The 19,874-nt window shown below is 38.6% G+C and overlaps 1 protein-coding gene across 2 annotated transcripts in view; it reads left to right on the top strand.

Moving 5' to 3' along the window:
* Nucleotides 1–19,874, top strand: part of LOC120531305 (collagen alpha-1(XXVI) chain) — a 113,240-nt gene that overhangs the window by 8,880 nt on the left and 84,486 nt on the right. Inside the window, exon 3 of one of the 2 annotated variants that reach the window (XM_039756588.1) lies at nucleotides 3,231–3,328. In XM_039756588.1, the coding sequence (XP_039612522.1) occupies nucleotides 3,231–3,328 (98 nt within the window). Of the gene's footprint in view, nucleotides 1–3,224; nucleotides 3,329–19,874 lie in introns of both variants that reach the window. The other variant, XM_039756587.1, reaches the window with a different exon arrangement.

Raw genomic sequence — 19,874 nt, 5'->3', positions numbered from 1 at the left:
GCGCCCCGATCAGAGTCTCCATTGACTCCGCGAAGATCACAGCTTCATCAGCAAAGTCAAGATCTGTGAATCTTTCTTCACCAAAAGATGCCCCAAAGGTGCTGAACCCCATGACCTTGCCCAACACCCAGTCCATACAAGCATTGAACAGAGTAGGAGCAAGAACACACCCCTGACAAACCCCAGAATCAACTGGGAAAAATGCAGAGGTTCTGCCTTTACTCTGCACAACACTCACAGTACCAGTGTACAGGCCGCTCATGATATCCAGCAATCTCGAGGGGATCTCACAGGGCAGCTCGATCAACTGAGTCAAATGTCAAAAATTGACAGAGGCTGCAAAGAAACTGCCAATATTCACGTTTGCGCTCCATGAGAACCCTCAGTTCCAGGATGCGGTTGATGATAGACTTCTTAGGCGTAAAACCAGACCGTTTCAGTTGCTGGTAGGTGAGCAAGTGATCACTGATCCTATTGAGGACAACCCTAGCAAGGACCTTGCCTGGCACTGAGAGCAGTTTTATCCCCCTATAGTTGTTGCAATCCAGGCGATCACACTTTCCTTTCCAGATAGGGATGACAAGTCCCGTTTTCCAGTCAGTTGGGATGATGCCGGTCTCCCAAATGGAAGCAAAGATTGCTTGCAATGTCAGGAGGACGGCCTTGCCACCAACCTGGAAAAGTTCACCCCAGATCGCACTTATCCCTGCAGCCTTCCCAGCTGGTTCACCACCTATGCAATCTCGGTGAGACTGGGTGGTTCACAGCTAGTTAGAGAATCAACCTTAAGAACCGTGGACCCAGAGATATCCAACGTCCTAGCCAGAGGATCAGCTTTGAACAACTGCTCAAAGTAGGCAGCCCAGTGGGTCACAACTGCAGTGTCATCCGTAACGGTCCTTACAGATAATAATATAGTTGTTATATAATTCTTATTGGTTTTTTTTTTTTATGCCTGGTGTTACAATTTCAGATATTCCAAAGAAACCCTCAAACGTGGTAAAATCTAAGAACTTATTTTTTTCTACTACGATGAGTAATAAAAAAATGAGAATAACACAGGACTATAATCAACTATGCCAAACTCTATCTTCTTTACCAAGTCTACTGTATAAGAATTAATTCTATCATATTCTGTTCAAAATAGTAAATTTGACTAATAAAATAAAGCACCTGTTTTTCTCTGAATTTCTGGTGTACCTCCACCTCACTAATTTGTCAGCTGTTCAGTTAATCCGTCAATCAATATTTATATCTGTGTTTATGCTTATGACAAGGTCACATTTAAAAGTCACAAGTCTCTTTTATGATCCCTCCTGACACTATGTCAGGCCCTAAGTTATGCTTTAATGTTAAATGATCGTAAACCTACTAATCCTACTGGTGTTTCCTGAATAGAGAAGAGAAAAATCAATGACTGATATTGTAATGCATTTTACCTATTCATTAAAAATCAACTACTGAACAAAGGCATTGTTGTCATGTGTGTTATGAAATAACTGTTGGCCTTTCCAGTTTTCTTAACTGGAATTAATATTTCTTTACATTTTCCTTGGTATTTCTTTTAAATATTGGCCAGGTTTTAAAAATTGCAGCAATGAGTGCATTACCACTAGAACCATGCTCATTACTTGAGAATAAAGATCAGCCTTTCCTGTAGCAATATGAGTTTGTCATTGAGAAGACCTGTGGTGATTGTTTATAGGAGGTGCAGGACAGAAAACATGTTAAGAGGATGTATGAGAAAAACACAGCTTGAGTTTGGCTGTTGTACATTATGATTGCATTTTTGTGGTCTGGCAACAGCAGCCAAACAATACTGCAACAGAAATGCTCATAACCGGGCTGCTTTACTAGTTCCAGGGAACTTGACACTCCACCTACTGCAAATTGAGTTGGCATAGAGTGTACTGTTAGGGTGTTGTATGAATGATGACCTTCTTCATGTTTCCAGCCCTACTGTTTTATAATACAGTCTCCTAAGGGTGATGACTAAGTGCCCAAAAAGAAAAGACTGACTTGTATCTATAGGGTCTGAATATAACAAATAATTTATCAGCCGTCTGGGAGAAGTCACTGTCAGATTAGAATGTAGGAGACTAATATTTATATTTATTTGGTGTTTTTCACTTTGCATCTTCAGAGTTAAGTCTGGCAGAAAAAAGTAAATGACCTTGCTTGAATTTATCAACATCTTCAGTGAATCTATGAATGCAATATGTTACATATTACTTTTTATGATGCAGAACATATTTATATGTATCACATACAGCTAAATAGTTGAACATACATGTAGAAGACCGTGGCATGGCCTATGTAGGATAACAGGGTCAAAGGTCAATGGAATTTAAATAATTTTTCAGACTATTTCCTTCACTAGTCTAGAATTCTTCTTACCTGAATAATAAGATTTCTGCATCTCACAAGTTTGCAACAGCATAATTTCCACTACTGTATACCCTGTGTGATCTAGTTCTTTTCACTAATCTGTCTACATAAAGACATTCTTTTACCCGTTTCTTTGTCTCCTAATTTTTCTTTTTCTTTAATTCAGTCCTTCTGCTTCATATTGTAATTTAGTGTTTTATTTTTTTAACAGGGTACTTTGCAGTTCTATCAATACAGGCCCCTTTTCAGCTGTAGAAGGAGCTATCTTAAGAATTAGAACATAAAATCATTTTTTTTAATTCTTAAGCTGCGACAAGGATGGTTCTCATGTGAGGTGGATCTATGGTTTATCATGGCTAGTTGTTGGTTATTATTGATATCTTTAATCAAAGGTTGTAATCCTGTTGCAGATAACTAACCTAAAAAAAACCTGCAAGGACATTTTCTTGTAATTCTGTAAAGACGGCATGCTGTCCTGGAGATTATAATGCCAAAGTGGTCACAGCTTTATGCTCAATAGCAGTGTCCTTGTCCAAATTTTATGCCCTATTGATCAAAGTTGAATTGCTTATAAATTGTTGAGGACATCTCCCGCTTAAGGCTGCAATTCTACTCATACATTAATACATTCTGTTATCAGTAATAATGACAATATTTGCAATCAATGAGGAGGGACGGAGCAAAAAAGCAATATAATATGATAAATTGCTACTCTTTTCATGTGGTAAGGACTGAGAATTTGAATTTGTATATGGTTTTGTTTGAAGTATGTTTGCAACACTCCACTTCTTCTTTAAATAATGAAGATTTCGGTACTAATGTTTCCATTGTGTTAGTTACAGGACTGTCATAAGGCCCACATACAGGGTTTCCTACCGCACTGTGACTGCACTAGAATGGCGCTGTTGCCCTGGCTTTCATGGTGAAAACTGCAATGAAGGTAAGTCAATGGTGCTCCTTCCTGGATATGTGGCAAAGGTATGGATTGAGAGGGAATGGATTAAAATATTTTCTGTGTGACAATTTTTCAGTGGGTATTTATTGTGAGAAAGTTTACCAAGTAACTAAGAGTAACTGATAACTAAATTATGAGTCTTTACCTGCAAAATAATTGTAATCATTTTAATGCTTTGTTTTAGCTTTATTATTGTTATTTAGCATACACCTCAATTTGTGTTTGCATATGTCAATAATAATCTGGGTTTCTTTATTGGGCAGTGGGCAGGTATCCATAACAAGACAACACTGGGGTGGCCTTTTTATACAAAACGTATTTTCCCCTCAAAGTAATGACAGTGTTGTTTTAACTGAAGCAAAGTGGGATTTAACTGAAATATTACCCGACCCCTTCCATGCATTTTGATATGTCGCCTTAGGGAGTTCCACCAGATCTGCTTTTGCCTTTGGCTCCAATTGGTTCATTTAGACAAAACAAAACTGATTTAATAGGATCTGGTAGCTCTGCTAGTAACTCTACTTTGTATGTCTTTAGACTTATAAAGGGATGTTTAAACCTGTCTGTACCAACTGCTAAATTCTTTCTGTTATTTTTACTCATGTTTCAGCAAATTAATATACCTGATGCTAGTGTTTAGAAAGAAATCAGCTAATCATTAGGAATTTTTGGGTTTATAGACAAGAATTCTATAGATGCCTCAGAATTCTTTCCCATATTGTGGATATTATAAAAAATTATTTTTAACTTTCAGTGTTTTTCCTGTTGGTTCCTTCACTGTTGCGTATTTTAGCTACTGATTTGGAAAGCAACAGTTTAAGTTTTTTTTTTTTTTTTGCCAAATACCTTAGGGTTTTAAATAAACACATTTGTGAATAGCACAGTGAAGAATGTTAGTGTGTTTATAAATTTTAATTCAAGAATTTATCTCACAATATCTCAAACAATGTTAAGTATATCATATCAATTTTTCAGTTATATATTGGTGTATCTCATTTTCAATATATTAAAACATGAATAATATGTTGTTGAGCAGGAATTCCTAGGTAAAATGCCAACATAATCTTCACAATGTTTTTACTGCACTGTATTGTTAGTTTGTCACATGGACAAAAATATGCACAAAAATTAGACAACATTGTAAAAACATTATATTTCAATTTACTGATTACTTAAAAGCTAATGTGCATCAAATGTAAAAATGAGATTTCTACCTTTCAATTCTTTTTTGAGCTTCAATTAAAGTTATAATCTTTTTTGTGTTTCAGTTATAAAAACATGTTATTCAATCTGATGTATCTCCAATATCACAATTTGAAATAGATGAAATGGACGAGTAGATTGGAAAAACACTGGTTGCCTGGCTTAAGTTAGCCATTCACTTGTTTATTTTCCCTACCTCCAAAATTCAGGAATCAAAGGTCACAAGGTGAACAATTCCTGAGTATGGATGCAGCGGACTCTCATGAACAATGTGACAGCTCATAGTTACCAGTGAACAGGATGCCATTGGACTTTGGTAGGAAACTAGAGTTCCCTGAAAGAATCCAAGTGGACTGCATTAGAAATAATTGCCAGAGATAGGGTCATTTCCGACCAGGGAAGTTCTTACGCACACGCGGACTACGCATCCACGTAGGGCTTCGACTTTTTTTTGTTGTCGGGCTGTGGGCCTAGGGCCCCTGTCATGCCACTGGCACTGCAGCTGTCTGTGCCAGTCCCTCATGTCGTGTGTCACAATACCCTCCTCATCGTAAATTTATCATTCTTTTCCAGACGTTTTATTAGAACACCTTCCTGAGCTCGGGGGGGTGCTCTGCCCTCCTGGGCCCCAGGCCCTACCATCCGGGGCCTGAACCATATAGGGCCTCCAAACTGCTAAGAACGGCCCTGTTCCGACTTTGCTATCTTATCAGAGAGTCATCTCGGCTCCATAACTCAGTGGTTGGTTTGTTCTGTATTCCCACTAACATTTGAGTGAAGAAATGCTTGCTTCCTTCTATCTTGAATAAGTTTTCCCTTCAATTACACACCTGTTTTGAGTACAGTATGTGCCTGTGGTTTACTCATTACTGGTGTGGATTCTTCCAGCTTTAATAACACCTTTGATGATTTTGAAAACTTTATAAGCCCTGCCCATCCCATATCCTTAAATCTAAATTGGTTTAATTGTCTTAGAGTAAAATGTGTTTTTTATTCAAGGTAAGAAGTTAGTTGTTTTCCTCCATATAGATTCTAATTTGTCTATGTCTTCTATTTAATGTTGAGCAGACATGTACATAGTTTGTTCGTCCGTCGAATCGACAAGGACCATCTAGTCATCAGGTTAAGGGTGGGGTGGGTCTGGGTGGGTGTGTAGGTGGCTTACTAGTCTGATGCGTGCTCGGAATAGTCTCTGGCAATGCGGACAGTGAATGGTTGCGGTAGACGACGGTCTAATGCTGTTTTTCTGACTTGTCTGCGTTGTTCAGCTGCCGCAGTCCTGCTGGTTTCATAAGATTGAGCCCCCTTCTTGACAGCTGATCTCCATTTGATTTTGTCCTGAGCTGTCTGTTCCCATTTAGTAGGATTGATGTTGAAGGCTTTCAGGGCTGCTTTGAGTGTGTCTTTATAGCGCTTACATTGACCTCCTTGGGAGCGCTTGCCTTGCATGAGTTCACTGAAGAACATCTTTTTAGGAAGCCGATTGTCACCCATACGGGCTACGTGTCCTGCTCAACTGAGTTGAGACTGCATCAAGGTAGTAAAGATGCTGGGTAGGTCCGCTCTGGCAAGAACCTCCGTGTCAGGCATTGTCTTGCCACTTGATGCCGAGTAGCTTTCTGAAGCAGGTTGTGTGAAAGTGATTTAATTTCTTGGCGTGATGCTGGTATACTGTCCACATTTCACATCCGTAGAGCAATGTAGAGAGGACTGCTGCACGATACAACTTGATCTTGGTTTCTTGTCTGATACCTTTCCTGTCCCACACGGTGCTGTGGAGTCTGCCAAATGTTGCATTCGCTTTTGCCAGTCTAGCATTTGTTTCGTCGTCCATTACAACAGTTCTAGAAAGGGTGCTGCCCAAGTAGGTGAATTTGTCCACCACGTTTAGATGCTGCCCACTGATGGTAATGGTGGGTTCCACATAGGGCTTCCTGGGGGCTGGTTGATACATCACTTCAGCTTTCTTTGTGTTGATTGTGAGACCAAAGTTGTTGCATACCTCAGCAAAGATATCAACGCTGTGCTGCATGTCGGCTTCTGAGGCAGCGTTGAGGGCGCAGTCATCCGTGAACAGAAGCTCGTTGATGGTGTTACATTTGACCTTGGTTTTCGATTGAAGCCTCTTAAGGTTAAAGACTGATCCATCGGTACGGAAACGGATTGACAAGCCCGTAATGGAGTCCTTGAACGCGTCAGCCAGCATTGCAGAATACATGATACTGAAGTGTGTGGGGGCCAGGACACAGCCCTGCTTCACTCCGTTTGTGACAGGGAATGCTTGAGATGACTGACTGTTGTCCTGGATTTGGGCGAGCATGCCATCATGCAACTGTTGAATGATGGCAGTGAACTTGTCTGGGCATCCGTACTTCTTCATGAATTTCCACAGGCCATCTCTGCTGACTGTTTTGAAAGCCTTGGTCAGGTCAATAAATATAGAATATAGGTCCGTATATACTGTTCCTGGCATTTCTCTTGGAGCTGCCTGGCAGCAAACACCATGTCGGTAGTCCCACGTTCTTTGCGGAAACCATACTGACCCTCGGGTAGGAGACCTTGCTCAAGATGTACATTCAGGCGGTTCAGTAGGACACGGGCCAATATCTTGCCTGCAATGGACAGTAGTGAAATTCCGCTGTGGTTATTGCAGGCCTGGCGGTTTCCTTTGCGTTTGTACAGGTGGATAATGGAAGCGTCTTTGAGGTCCTGTGGTACAATTTCGGTCTGCCAGATAATCTTTATTAGACACAGCAGCTTATCCGTCAGCGCTGGTCCACCGTCTTTGTAGATTTCGACAGGAATCATATCGGAGCCAGGTGCTTTACCACTGGACAGCTGGCGGATGGCTGTCTGTATCTCGTTCAATGTTGGAACAGCGTCTAGTGCCTTGTTCGCTGGAACCTGGGGCAGTCTTTCAATGGTTTCATCATTGATGACGGAAGGCGTATTCAACACACTAGAAAAGTGTTCTGCCCATCTTTCTAAGATTTTTTCCTTGTCTGTGATGAGTGTAGAGCCGTCTGCACTGAGGACAGGGGAAGAACCTGAGGTGGTAGAGCCATATATTTCTCTCAGGCTTCTGTAGAAATTTTTCATGTCTTTCCTGTCTGCAAAACCCTGAATCTCATCATACTTTGGCACTCAGCCAGGAGTCTTGCATCCAGTGCAGTTGCAGCTGGACGTTGCTGCGGATGCTTCTCAGTGCAACTTTCTTTGCTGTTGACATTGGATCGTCATGTAGCGCCTTGTATGCCCGGAGTTTTTGCTGAAGTATCAGTTGGATCACTGTATTGTTTTCATCAAACCAGTCCTTGTGTTTCCTGGTAGAGAGTCCAAGGCGCTCAGTGGCTGTGCTATACACCGTCTCACGAAGTGTGGTCCAAGCCATCTCCGCGTCCTGGTCGTCCAGTGTGATGGAAGCAAGGCGTTCATCCAGGGTGTCAAAAAAGGTCTGTCTGACATCCGGGATCTTCAGCTTGCTGATGTTAAGGCGTTTCGGAGCTTTAGTGGCTTGAGGTCTTCTCTTAGGTTGGATGTGGATTTTCATCTTTGAGACAATGAGACGGTGATCCGTCCAGCATTCTGCTCCGCACATGGCCTTAGTCACCTTCACGTCCTGTTGGTCCTTGTTTCTGACGTTGACGTAATCGATTAGATGCCAGTGTTTTGAGCGGGGGTGCATCCAGGATGTCTTGTTGAGTGTGGGGAAGTTGAAGACTGTGTTTGTTATTAGAAGGCCATGTTTAACACAGGTCTGAAGGAGCAGCAGGCCATTGCTGTTGCACTTTCCAACCCCATGCTTCCCCATCACACCTTCCCAGGGGGTGTTATCACTGCCGACACGTGCATTAAAGTCTCCGAGAATGATGAGTTTGTCAGCAGTAGGAGTAGAGGAGATGACGGTGTTCAGGTCTTCATAAAACTTGTCTATGGTCTCTTCTGGGTTTGTCATGGTGGGTGCATATGCGCTGACAATGGTGGCAGCCTTCGTTCCATGGATGAGGGGGAGTTTCATCGGCATGAGACGATCATTTATTCTTTTCGGGGAACTGAAAAGTTTGCTCGCAAGAGAGGTTTTGATAGCAAAGCCAACTCCAGCTTCTCGCCTTGAGTCGAGATAAGCAATAAGCAAATTATTGGTTTTGCTGAAAAGACATCAAGTATATCTCGTAAATCACTTAAAATCTCTGAACAATGACCAGTAACTGCCTGAGAAGAAAATCCCTAGAAAAGAAAGATGTTATTTTATTTGTTCCATTTGTGCAAATCAACTTTATTATGCAGTCGTGGATATACTGTACATGCTAAATTGAAAGGCTTTGAATTAGAAGAGAGAATCTTTAAAAGTTAGGGGTTTACATTTTTGTTAAAATAGAATTGCTACATAAAGGAATACTTTTGCATTCTGTATGAAGATTTCAATTCATTTTAAAATTGACATTTTTTTTAAATTTCACACATCACTTTAAAGGTCCCAAAAAAGTTTTCTGTATTTATTTTGTAGTTTTATATTAAATTACCTGCACACAAGTAAAATGTAGATGTAATAAAAACACATTTATGAAAAGAAATACGGAAGTATAAGTGTTTTTTTGGGAGAATGAACATTTTTGTCCTTTTTTTCTAGTTTGCTTGGTGATCAAATAAAACAAGAGGTAACGTATCAGGCAGTGTCATAAAAGTATTTCATTCTTGTAAGCCACCCCACCTCCTCAAGTTAACAGAGACAGCAATAAAAAGAGAATGAAAGGGGCATGCAAAGACTTTGTGAGGCACACGTTCGCAAGCTAGCCAATTGCGACCACATGTTTTCCATGCAGAGTTTCACAAGAGAGAAAGGGAACAGACAAAAGGGACCAAAGAGAGATCCACTTAGAGCCAAGAACCTCCTGGGCAGACAGGAATCCTGCCAGGTTTTAGTTAACGTGAAGAACGGGGACTGTAAAACTCTTGAAAAAAACTTGCTGAGTAGGCACCTTGAAGGCAAATTCTGGAGCAAGGTTTCAAGGTACAGTTTTTGAAAGTTTTCATTTACATTTAGTAAATAGCAACAAGGAAGTTTTTTTTTCTCCCTCTCTCAGAGACAGACAATGTTTCCTATTCCAGCAATATATAAATAAAATGATGTGTGTTATGAAGTCAATTCAAAAAGTGAACTTTATTGTCATCTCAACCATATACAAGTATACAGATAGACAAAATTGCGAAGCTCAGGGTCCATAGTGTAACAACATGATGTGCAAATAATAAATGAAAAATAGAATTAAAATTTAAAAATTAAAACACAAGACAGGACAGGATAGGACAAAGAAGTAGCAGCAATATTGAAGTGTAAGATATGTAATACAGTAATCCCTCCTCGATTGCGGGGGTTACGTTCCAGAACCCCCCACGATAGGTGAAAATCCGCGAAGTAGAAACCATATATTTGTATGGTTATTTTTATATATTTTAAGCCCTTATAAACTCTCCCACACTGTTAACATTATTAGAGCCCTCCAGACATGAAATAACACCCTTTAGTCAAATGTTTAAACTGTGCTCCATGACAAGACTGAGATGGCAGTTCTTTCTCACAATTAAAAGAATGCAAACATATCTTCTCTTCAAAGGAGCGCCGTCAGGAGCAGAGAATGTCAGAGAGAAAGAGAGAGAGAGAGCGTGACAGAAAAGCAAACAATCAAAAAATCAATACGTGCTGTTGGGCTTTTAAGTATGCGCACCGCGATAAAGCAGCCACAAAGAAGGGAGCAATGTGAAGGTAGTCTTTCAGCATTTTTTAGAGTAGCGTCCGTATCTTCTAGGCAAACAGACCCTCTGCTCACACCCCCTCCGTCAGACGCAGAGAATGTCAGAGAGAGTGAGAGAGACAGAGAAAAGCAAACAATCAAGCACCGCTCGGGAGGCATATCGTATATCATTGAGGAGTTTTATTTAATACGTAATACATGCTCTGATTGGGTAGCTTCTAAGCCAACCGCCAATAGCGTCCCTTGTATGAAATCAACTGGGCAAACAAACTGAGGAAGCATGTACTTTAAATTAAAAGACCCATTGTCCGCAGAAATCCGGGAACCAGCGAAAAATCCATGATATATATTTAGATATGCTTACATTTAAAATCCGCGATGGAGTGAAGCCGCGAAAGTCGAAGCGCGATATAGCGAGGGATCACTGTATAATAAATAAATAATAAATAATAGATATAGATAATACAGTGTCTAAATGTGGGGTTATTCCATTGAATATAGTGTTCCAGGTGTCGGCTTATTTCTGTTCTCTAGGACCACCTGCAATGTCTTGTTGTTTCACATGGAATTAATTTCTTTGAGAGAGAAGATTTGAACACCCTATCAATTTAGGGTTTTTTATATTACTGCACTAAGTTTGTGCTTAAACTTATAACTTATATACATTACGGCCTGTAATGGGGGGACGCAATATTACTTTTGTACACAGTGCTTTGCTCGGGCTTCTTCCTTAACATTTTAGTATTAGCAGGAAACTCACCTCTGCCTCTGGCCCCAAAAAAGTGTTTTTTTTTCAGTCTTGGGTTCGGATCACAGCTATGTAGTATTTGCATGCTTTCTTTGTGTCTGTCCACTCCATGTTCTCATAGGTACTCCACATAACAATATTATGATGATGTGCAGGTGAGAGAGGTGATTTAAAAAAAATTCATGCAAGTTAATATGCCCTTATTTGAACTGGTACCTCATAAATAACTGTATCCCAGCAACCCTCCTTTGGATAATGTGGATTTGGAAATATGGAATGGAATGGCTAACATTAGTTTTAATAACTGTTTCCCAAAAAAAAGTAGAGTGATTATGCTTGTCTTTTTTAGTTAAATAGTGATATTCCTTATACTGGGAATTGTGGTTGTGTTAATATTTTATGGTTTGCATTTTTATGTCTAGTCTCCAACTAAACAATTTTTTTTTTCTTTTGTTGTCTGGCTATAAAAGTTTTGCTGTAAGTGGTATGTTTTTGTGGTTGGCAGTTGGGAAAGAGACATATTTTATTTGTACTGTATAAGAGCTGCTTTAAAGTGATTCACCCGCAGCTAAATGAAACACAGTTGTATAGCATGAGACGTACTGTAATTATTTCCAAAGACGGCACCGGCATCCTGTTTACACAAAGGATCCTGGTGGCACGTGGAGGTGGAGGGGTTGTTGTAATTTGGTACTTTTTTTTTTTTTTGGTCTCAACAGGTCTGAAATCTTAATTGCCCTGATTCGTTTATGTTAGTGACGTCAATATCACTGCTTACACCTGGGACTCAATAACTGCCACAGTTGCACTGCAATTCCAAGTTGAAAATATGAGCCCTCTTATTATTTCAATAACACTACTTCAGCTGGAGCAATTGTGCATTTGTGATTATGGTCTGCTTGCTTGAGAAAAATTGAAAATATTTTAGAATAGCAGAAAGATGTTAGTTCTGTGAAGCCTCAAAACACTAAGCAGTACAACTGCCAATGATTTCACTGTGTCAGTAACTAACTCATCCTTCAGAACCTCTTTAATTTGATTTGCGAATCTCTGCAGGCTTCAGTTTTTAGTATCTTTTATGTCGTCCTCCTCTTGCCTTTACTGCCTTTTTTAGCAATGTACTTTCCAAGTTTCATAGTGTAAGAAACTTCAGCTTTTTGTCCACAAGACTGTTATTGGAGAGACTGGACATCAAGGACGGTGATATATTTGAACTTTAATGGCTTAGAAAGTTTTGTGGGTTCAGATTGGAAAGTACAGAGGAGAATAACAAAAGTCTATAAATGTGAGTATGCTTTTTTTGTAGGTTTATATATAGCCTTTTGTGCTGCTTTCTGGTACTCCATTTGATGAAAACTGTGGTCTAGGGGTGCATTTGGTTACTGTTCCCTGGACAGTGTTACTAAGTTCCTTTGTGATGTGGTGACCAATATTGTACTCCAGATCCAGATGTGCTCTTGCTTATGCTGTATAAAGTCTGGGTATAATGTTTCTTGATTTGAATTCAACTCATTGTATGAGTATTTAAGTGAAACCTGATTTTGATCCTGATAGGTTACAAGACAGCCTTAATGAGGAATACTGTAACTTTTTTCCAACTTGCCATTGTAACCGAGTTCACATTATCTTCATTTTGAGATGTATAAATTTTTGCTTAGGAAATATAAAAAAAAATGTAAATGCCTTTCTTCTAAATAAAATTTAAAAATACTGTAGTTTAAATATTATGTACATTTCTGTCTAAATGATGTCAAGAAGTGCTTACCGTACTTTTAAAGCTCTAATTTTCAGGCCCCTTTTGTTCCATTTGTAATCAAAACACAGTCCTGATGCTGTCAGGTTTCTGTTTAGAGTTACAGTTGCACTTGAGGCACTTCAGAAAGGTGTAACTGTTGTTTACATACAAACCCCAAACAAACTAAACTATACTTTGATATGTTAATAGGATACAGTATATGGAAAAACTGGTTAGTGTTGTGAAATTCTATTTAACAGCATTTATATTGTCTAGCTATGGGTAACACAATTCTAGTAAAAGACTGCATTTTGAATTGTGGAAACGATTACACCAGAAAAATAAAAAAAAGTTAAATTTATAAATAAATATAATTGCTCTGCAATATATTCCTTTATTAATAACTTAGCATGTGTTAATATTCTAATACATTATGCCATTTTTCATGAAGTAAAAACATGTACTTAGTAGTGGCAATATAACTATTGCACACCAGCTGTATATTTGCCATTGACTGAGATTTTTGGCCATCGTTGTTCATTTTACCATTGCTTATATCTGTGGTTTTGCAGTAGCTGTTGAAATTTGTAGTATGTCTCTCCTGTATCTTTTTTTACATTATGCTTATTTAATAATTATAGTTTTCCTTTACCTGTGTTTTGTTCTTTTCATGTTGTAACAGGGATTAAAATAATAGTTATTTTACTTTAGTAAAAGAGACTTGTAATATTTTATTACTTGTAATATGACTGCATTATTAGATAGATAGATAGATAGATAGATAGATAGATAGATAGATAGATAGATAGATAAGATGTAGCTTTTAAGTGAGTAAACTATGAGATAAAGACAATAACTATACTATAGAAATTTAGTTTTGATTGTTTACATTTAACCATGGGTTTCTCCAAAATGTTTGGCGAAAAAGCTGATAAGACAAATAACGATTAGCTGATAGGCAGGCAATGACCTCATACTGTCAGAAGGTGTGACAACGGGGACAGGAGGGAGAAGCTGAATGAAGACATATATTTAAAGGCAAGACATTTTGGACCAAGCTTGAGACCACTTTGGAAAAGGAGTCTGTTAGATGTGCTCTTCTTTTAAACCGTTGCCTAAACAAATTGATGAGGATAAACAGTATATTAGCAGAGTGTAGAATTGTGGGATATGCAGATTATGCATATAATCATATATCATATATATATATAATTATATAATATATATATATTATATAATCATATAATCATAATCAGCATATAAGCATTATGGGAAATATGCAAGTGTAAAGCAGACTTTAAGAATAAATATGTTTAAGCACAGGTAAACCATTGATTGTGTAAATGCTCTCAAGAAGATGTGAACATGTGAAATGGGGGACTTGTGCAGTATTTGTTATTTAACTTATAATTCATGACTAACTTAAAATAACTTCAGGTTGACAGGCCGCAAAGACAAAGGGTAAACTCTCAATCGTCTGATTTTTACTAACGCAATTTATTAAAACTAACCAACTACGTATAAAAAGAAATACATCTATTGAGAGATACAGATGCAGTGGAATTCGAGAGAGGCAAATATGAGGCAGGTGAAATGGAGGGAATGACAACTCAGTGTTAGCATGAGAGAAACAGGGCTTAGTCAGTCCTGAAGCTGCACAGAGCCATCATGTTAGGAAAGTACAGCACCACCTGCACTCCAGCGAAAAAACAGGCCATGAAGGAAGTGGTAACTTTTAAAGAATGTGTCAGTTGAATTAAGACGAATTGACTCTTTCAATTGCACAGACATCTCTCAATTACACGGACACTGATTGGAATTATTCAGGCTGTATCTTTTATTCTACTTTAGACTAGTAGTACTTAATGCCTGGGTTCTCTGCAAATAAACATGAGTAATGATTAAATTAAAGTTTGAATATTTTGTCACTGAACTTTCCCTTGTTTATTGATATAATTTGCCCCAGCCTGCTTGTTTAAATGATTTGTTATTTGTTTAACTCTTTCAAAGTTAGCAATCTGGCCTTGTTGAAGTATGTCTCTTGCAAGTTTGTAAAACGGAATCTCAATTTGCTCAGAATTTTCTTTTTAGTTGCAATTTGGATTTGTTGTCATCCATATGCTGTTAAAACCTGAGGACACATAATTAATGGCATACTGAAGTTTAAAAGTTTAGTGATGCTTAAATGCCTTACTCAATTGATAATGTGTACATTGATATTTTTTTGCTTCTTATTACATTGTACTTTTGTGTATACCATTGTGGTAGTGTTAACCTTCTTCTTATTGCTGTACTTTTTTACTTTTTATCTGTGTTCTTTGTAGCTGCACATTTCCTGCTGTGTATCTTTGAGTGGAGACTATGGAATACATATAATAGCAATAGGTGATATGCACTTTGTCCAGGCAGGGATCAGCAGCACCGTATATACACTTAACTACAGAGAAAGTATTTAATTAATTATTAAATATATATATATTAGTAGATTTAAACTCAATTATTATGTTATTTGTTTAACCAGAGATATATCTCGTTTTTGTTGATTTTTTTTTCTTAGTGTTACTTGCATGATTCCTTGCATTATGTGCAGTACAGTGACACAGTGCAACGTTCAGCTGCCACATGGATCCTTCATTCTGGGCTTGAGAACTCTACCTTTTGGTTCATTGTGTGGAAAATGCCTGTGGCACTGTTTGCGTCGGCTTCTGACAGCTACATTATATTTTTATGTTTAAAGTCACCCTAAGCTGAATGACCACTTTAGGTTGCTGCGCCAGGTCTACTAGAAGATTAATGATATAACATCCATTGTGGCATTTGCATAATTTAGCATAAGTGAATTTGCCTTATTATTCCCTACACATTGCTGCTGATGATTTTGGTTTGTATTTTATCAAGATGTTATTGGGTTTGAGGGTATTAGAGCAAGTCTTTTAACAATTCATTGAAGAAAACTGACATGAAATCCAGGACCATAAATAAACTCCAAAGAGGTGACACCCAAGTCTGAAAACAAACATGAAACCTCAGTGAAACCTTTTATATATGGACTTGATTAATAAGTTTCACTGGAAAAGGGTGAATAGATATATTTTCTGTGATGCCTTTAAGCAGTCATGTACTCAAAATGATTTACTACATTACCATAATTGGAATAGATGTGGCTTCTTTAGTGTTTCCTAATTATATAGGTTGTCCATATTAGTCCATATCAGGGCCTCTCAATTATCATTTGTCAATTGAATGCCCACCTTCCTGTTCTCAATTAAATTTGTCTGTGTAGATTTTAGCTATCCCTAAACATGTTTACTGTATTCCACTAACTGTTGAATGATGGTTGGAACTTTATACCATCAGCTATCAACACAAAGTTTGTGCTGCCTTAGCTCATTAAATAATGTGTAGGGGACTCCCCTGTTTGAATGTTCATCACTATTCATGTTTCACGAGACAGATTATTAAATGCAAATTCCGTTGTTTGACCATATAACTATTGCTGAATGCTTATAGACATAAGATACAAAAAAATAAGTATGGTTGCATAAAAGTGTAGTCTATAACAGCTACAATCCACTTAACAGCATCCTTTCACTCACTTCTAGCATTGTAATGGCAGTGCCCATAAATCAACTTTCCTTTAATCCATGAAAGTCAGAGAGGGCAACATTTTCTTTTTCTCAAAGCTTCTTGACAGCTTATCTATTTCAGTACTGAAATAAACAAAAGGAAATCCAGTGTATTTTTCTTTTAATTATCAGAGAAAATATAGCTTTTAATGTAAAGAAAACCTTGTTAGCCGAGGCAGGTGGAACCAAGCTTTTTTCAATTCATTTCTGGAATTTGGAGCAGAGCATCCTGGAAGTTCCTATTTACCCAGTGGTAGTAAATCAAGTTTTAACTCTTAAGAGTACTTCCACAGCTAATTCCCAAAGGACTGGGACACTCCTTTTCCCTTACATGGCCATGTTGTTTACAAGGTCAGGATGCCATGCCTGTCCCAAGGGAAGCGATGACTATTGTTTACAGGGAGAATGTGTGGAGCAGCACAGCTTTCAGCTTGCGGATGGGCAGGACCTTTCATCATAAGTACATGGGTCATCAGGCCAACAGAAGGCTGAAAATGGAGAAACTATTTGCTGATAGGTGGTGATAGGCAAGAGATACAAACCTGTAGTTTCCTTTTGTCATTATCTTTTATGGGAACAGACGGTGATAACACTCAATTCACTCATGTATATGGGAAGTGATATGGAAGCAGAATGGCAAGTGTTGTCTAGATCAGGGGTACTTGCCTCTGGTCTTAAAGGTGGTCAGTGGGGGCAGGCTTTCATTTTAACCACTTTTGTTATTAGAAGCCAGGTCTAGCAGATAATGAAACTTGGTATTTAATTACATGGCCTGTTAGTGCTTACCTTCTCATACTGTATGTTCTGAGGTTTAAAACAGATTTGTACCTCTTGGTCCTTCCCTTCCTACTGTGGAGGATTGCCGGCTTTTGGTTCCGGTCTTCACCCCCAGGCCACCAGGAGGAGCTCTCCCGACAGCAAGATCATGCCCCGAGGTCCAGCAGGGCCTCATGGACTTTGTAGTGTTTATACACAGCCCTGCTGGATACCTTGGGGGCCACCAGGAGTCGCTGTAAAGGGGCTTGTGGGCTCTACGTCACTGAGTACGTCACGGTCACGTGACGGGAAGGAACGACGTGCTCCCGGGGTGAAGAAAATGACTGTTTGACCTGACCCGGAACGAATAAGGAACTGTGGTCTGATTGGACAGGAACGCCTCCAGGTCAGGGGCTATAAAAGGACTAGAAACCAGTCCAGACACTGAGCTGAGCTGGGAGGTAGAGGAGCAAGTGTCTGGGCGAGGAGGAGAGAAAATTATAGTGTTGTGTTAATTTATTGTGAGTCTATGAGTAGTGTGGAAGGTGCTTGGTGCACTGTAAAAAATAATAAAGAGTCTTGGACTTTTATCCGGTGTCTGGAGTTGTACCTGAGGGTTCAAGGGAGCACTAGTGCCCCCTACTGCCACACTACTTATTTATTTCAAAATATTGTATTAACACAGATGCCTCATAATATATACGCAGGTTTAAATGAAAGAACGTTAGCTGGAGAGCATGGAGGTTTCTTTATCATTTACACCTCATTATTGACTGCTGGCTTGGGAAGGTAGCAGGCAATAATTAAAACCTTAATGCAGCTATTTAATACTAAAATAGAAGGTTAAGTGCTCTGAATCGTAACAAACGAGTTAACTAAAACTATGCCTGAAAATTGTATTGGTTTAGATGTAAATAAATTGGTTCTAATGAAAAAACTTAGTTAAAACAAAAACATGTAGCCACTTCGGACCTCCAGGACCAAAGATAAGTACCCCTGGGGTTAAGGGATGGATGACCTAGGTAGAAGCAGAGTGATGAACGTGCTTGACAAATAATTTACTTGACTTTTTTCTTTTTCTATGCTGAACAATTTAACTGTTGACATGCAAAATCTAGTAAACATTTTGTGTCATTTTGTACTTAACCTGTATTTGCATTATGTGCTAAGGTGTTGTGTGCTGTTATTAGCTTATCTCTGTAATGCAGCTCATAAGTCTGAATTTGACAATATGTTCAATGCACTCAGAGAGTTTTTAAAGAGGTACCTTAAATGAATATTCATCTAAGTGTTTAGAGAACCAACCTTTCTATTATAGGGCTGAGGGGCAGTTTGCACAAGCACCTGGAGAAAACTCTCACGGACAAAAAGGGAATCTGAAACTTCACATAGACTGGGTCAGGAGACAAACCCATGTCTGTACAATTAGGAAACACGCCTTTAACACTGCATGACCAATTCACCCTGCCATTCTATATATAAATATATAACATGAATTTAGGAAACACTTAGTTTAGGGAATACAGGTAAACAGACAGTTAAAGCAGTCTGTTTTATTTACTGTTTATAGAAATTATAAATACTAATTTGATTTTAATATACAAATTTGCAGCATTGAGAAAATTTGACACGTATTTTGACTTTACTGTGACTTGACCCTAGTTTGATTTTTACCGTGGATGTTGTCTTTGTTGAGTTCATTGATGGACAGTTGTATTACTGTATGTATCTACTAACTATGCTACCCATCTAAGATGGGTTAAAATGTAAATACTCAACTTACTTGGGAATGATACAGTATATATGGTACATCAGGTGTCCATTTGGTCTAGTATAATGCCCACTCATTCCCTCGTGGCAGCTTTTTCCTCCTTGGATAGAACCACCAATGAAGCTGACCACTCTTATAGTTGGTGTTTTACTGGTAAAGTGCAGGGGTGGTTGCCACCAGATTGTGTCGCAGCTTGGTTTCTTGATGTGCCTGTCAATTTGTTGTTGTTTCCACTTATTCACTGCCCACCACACAAAGTTGTACCTCTGTGGTGTTACAGCTATAAACCTCATTCATGTAGCCCCAGGTGGGTGCAATAAAGTCACTACCATGTTGTTGTTGCCAGCATAGATCATCAGACAATAGAATAGGCCAACTTTCTTATTTTGGACTTTTATGTGGTATTCTTAATATCATTTTTTCTTCTTCATGGTCTGCCTATTTTTTTAATTTTCTTGTTAACCCTATCAATTGGGTGGACTCAATGATATGCAGACACACACACATAGAGACAATTGTCCTTTTATTCAGGTGGATAAGCTGATTTCTGTCCATCTGGCAGTCAGTCTCTGTTTGCAATATTCAGCATTAACGTTTACAGTACACCATCAATTGGAATGTATTTTTTAATGTATGTGGTAATGTAATTTATTGCATTTTTTCATTCCAACAGATAGCACATCATAATTGCTAGCAGTGGTCTTATTATTCTCTTACCAAATGAGAAGGTTCTTACTGCGGTGTGTGAGCAGGAATGGGGCATTCCTAAATGTGGGCAGAGTTAAACATTTAACTCGGACAGTAATTCATAGGCATTATGCATTTGGGTCCTGCTGAAGCATGGTAGACAGGAAAGATGAGACCTGCATGCAAATGATGAAAATTACACATTTATGTAATCTGGTTTTCTTGATAGTTGTCATTATTTGAGTCCGATAA

The sequence above is a fragment of the Polypterus senegalus genome, chromosome 6 (assembly GCF_016835505.1).
Source record: "Polypterus senegalus isolate Bchr_013 chromosome 6, ASM1683550v1, whole genome shotgun sequence".
NCBI lineage: Eukaryota > Metazoa > Chordata > Cladistia > Polypteriformes > Polypteridae > Polypterus > Polypterus senegalus.
This window is presented reverse-complemented; position numbering and strand designations above follow the sequence as displayed.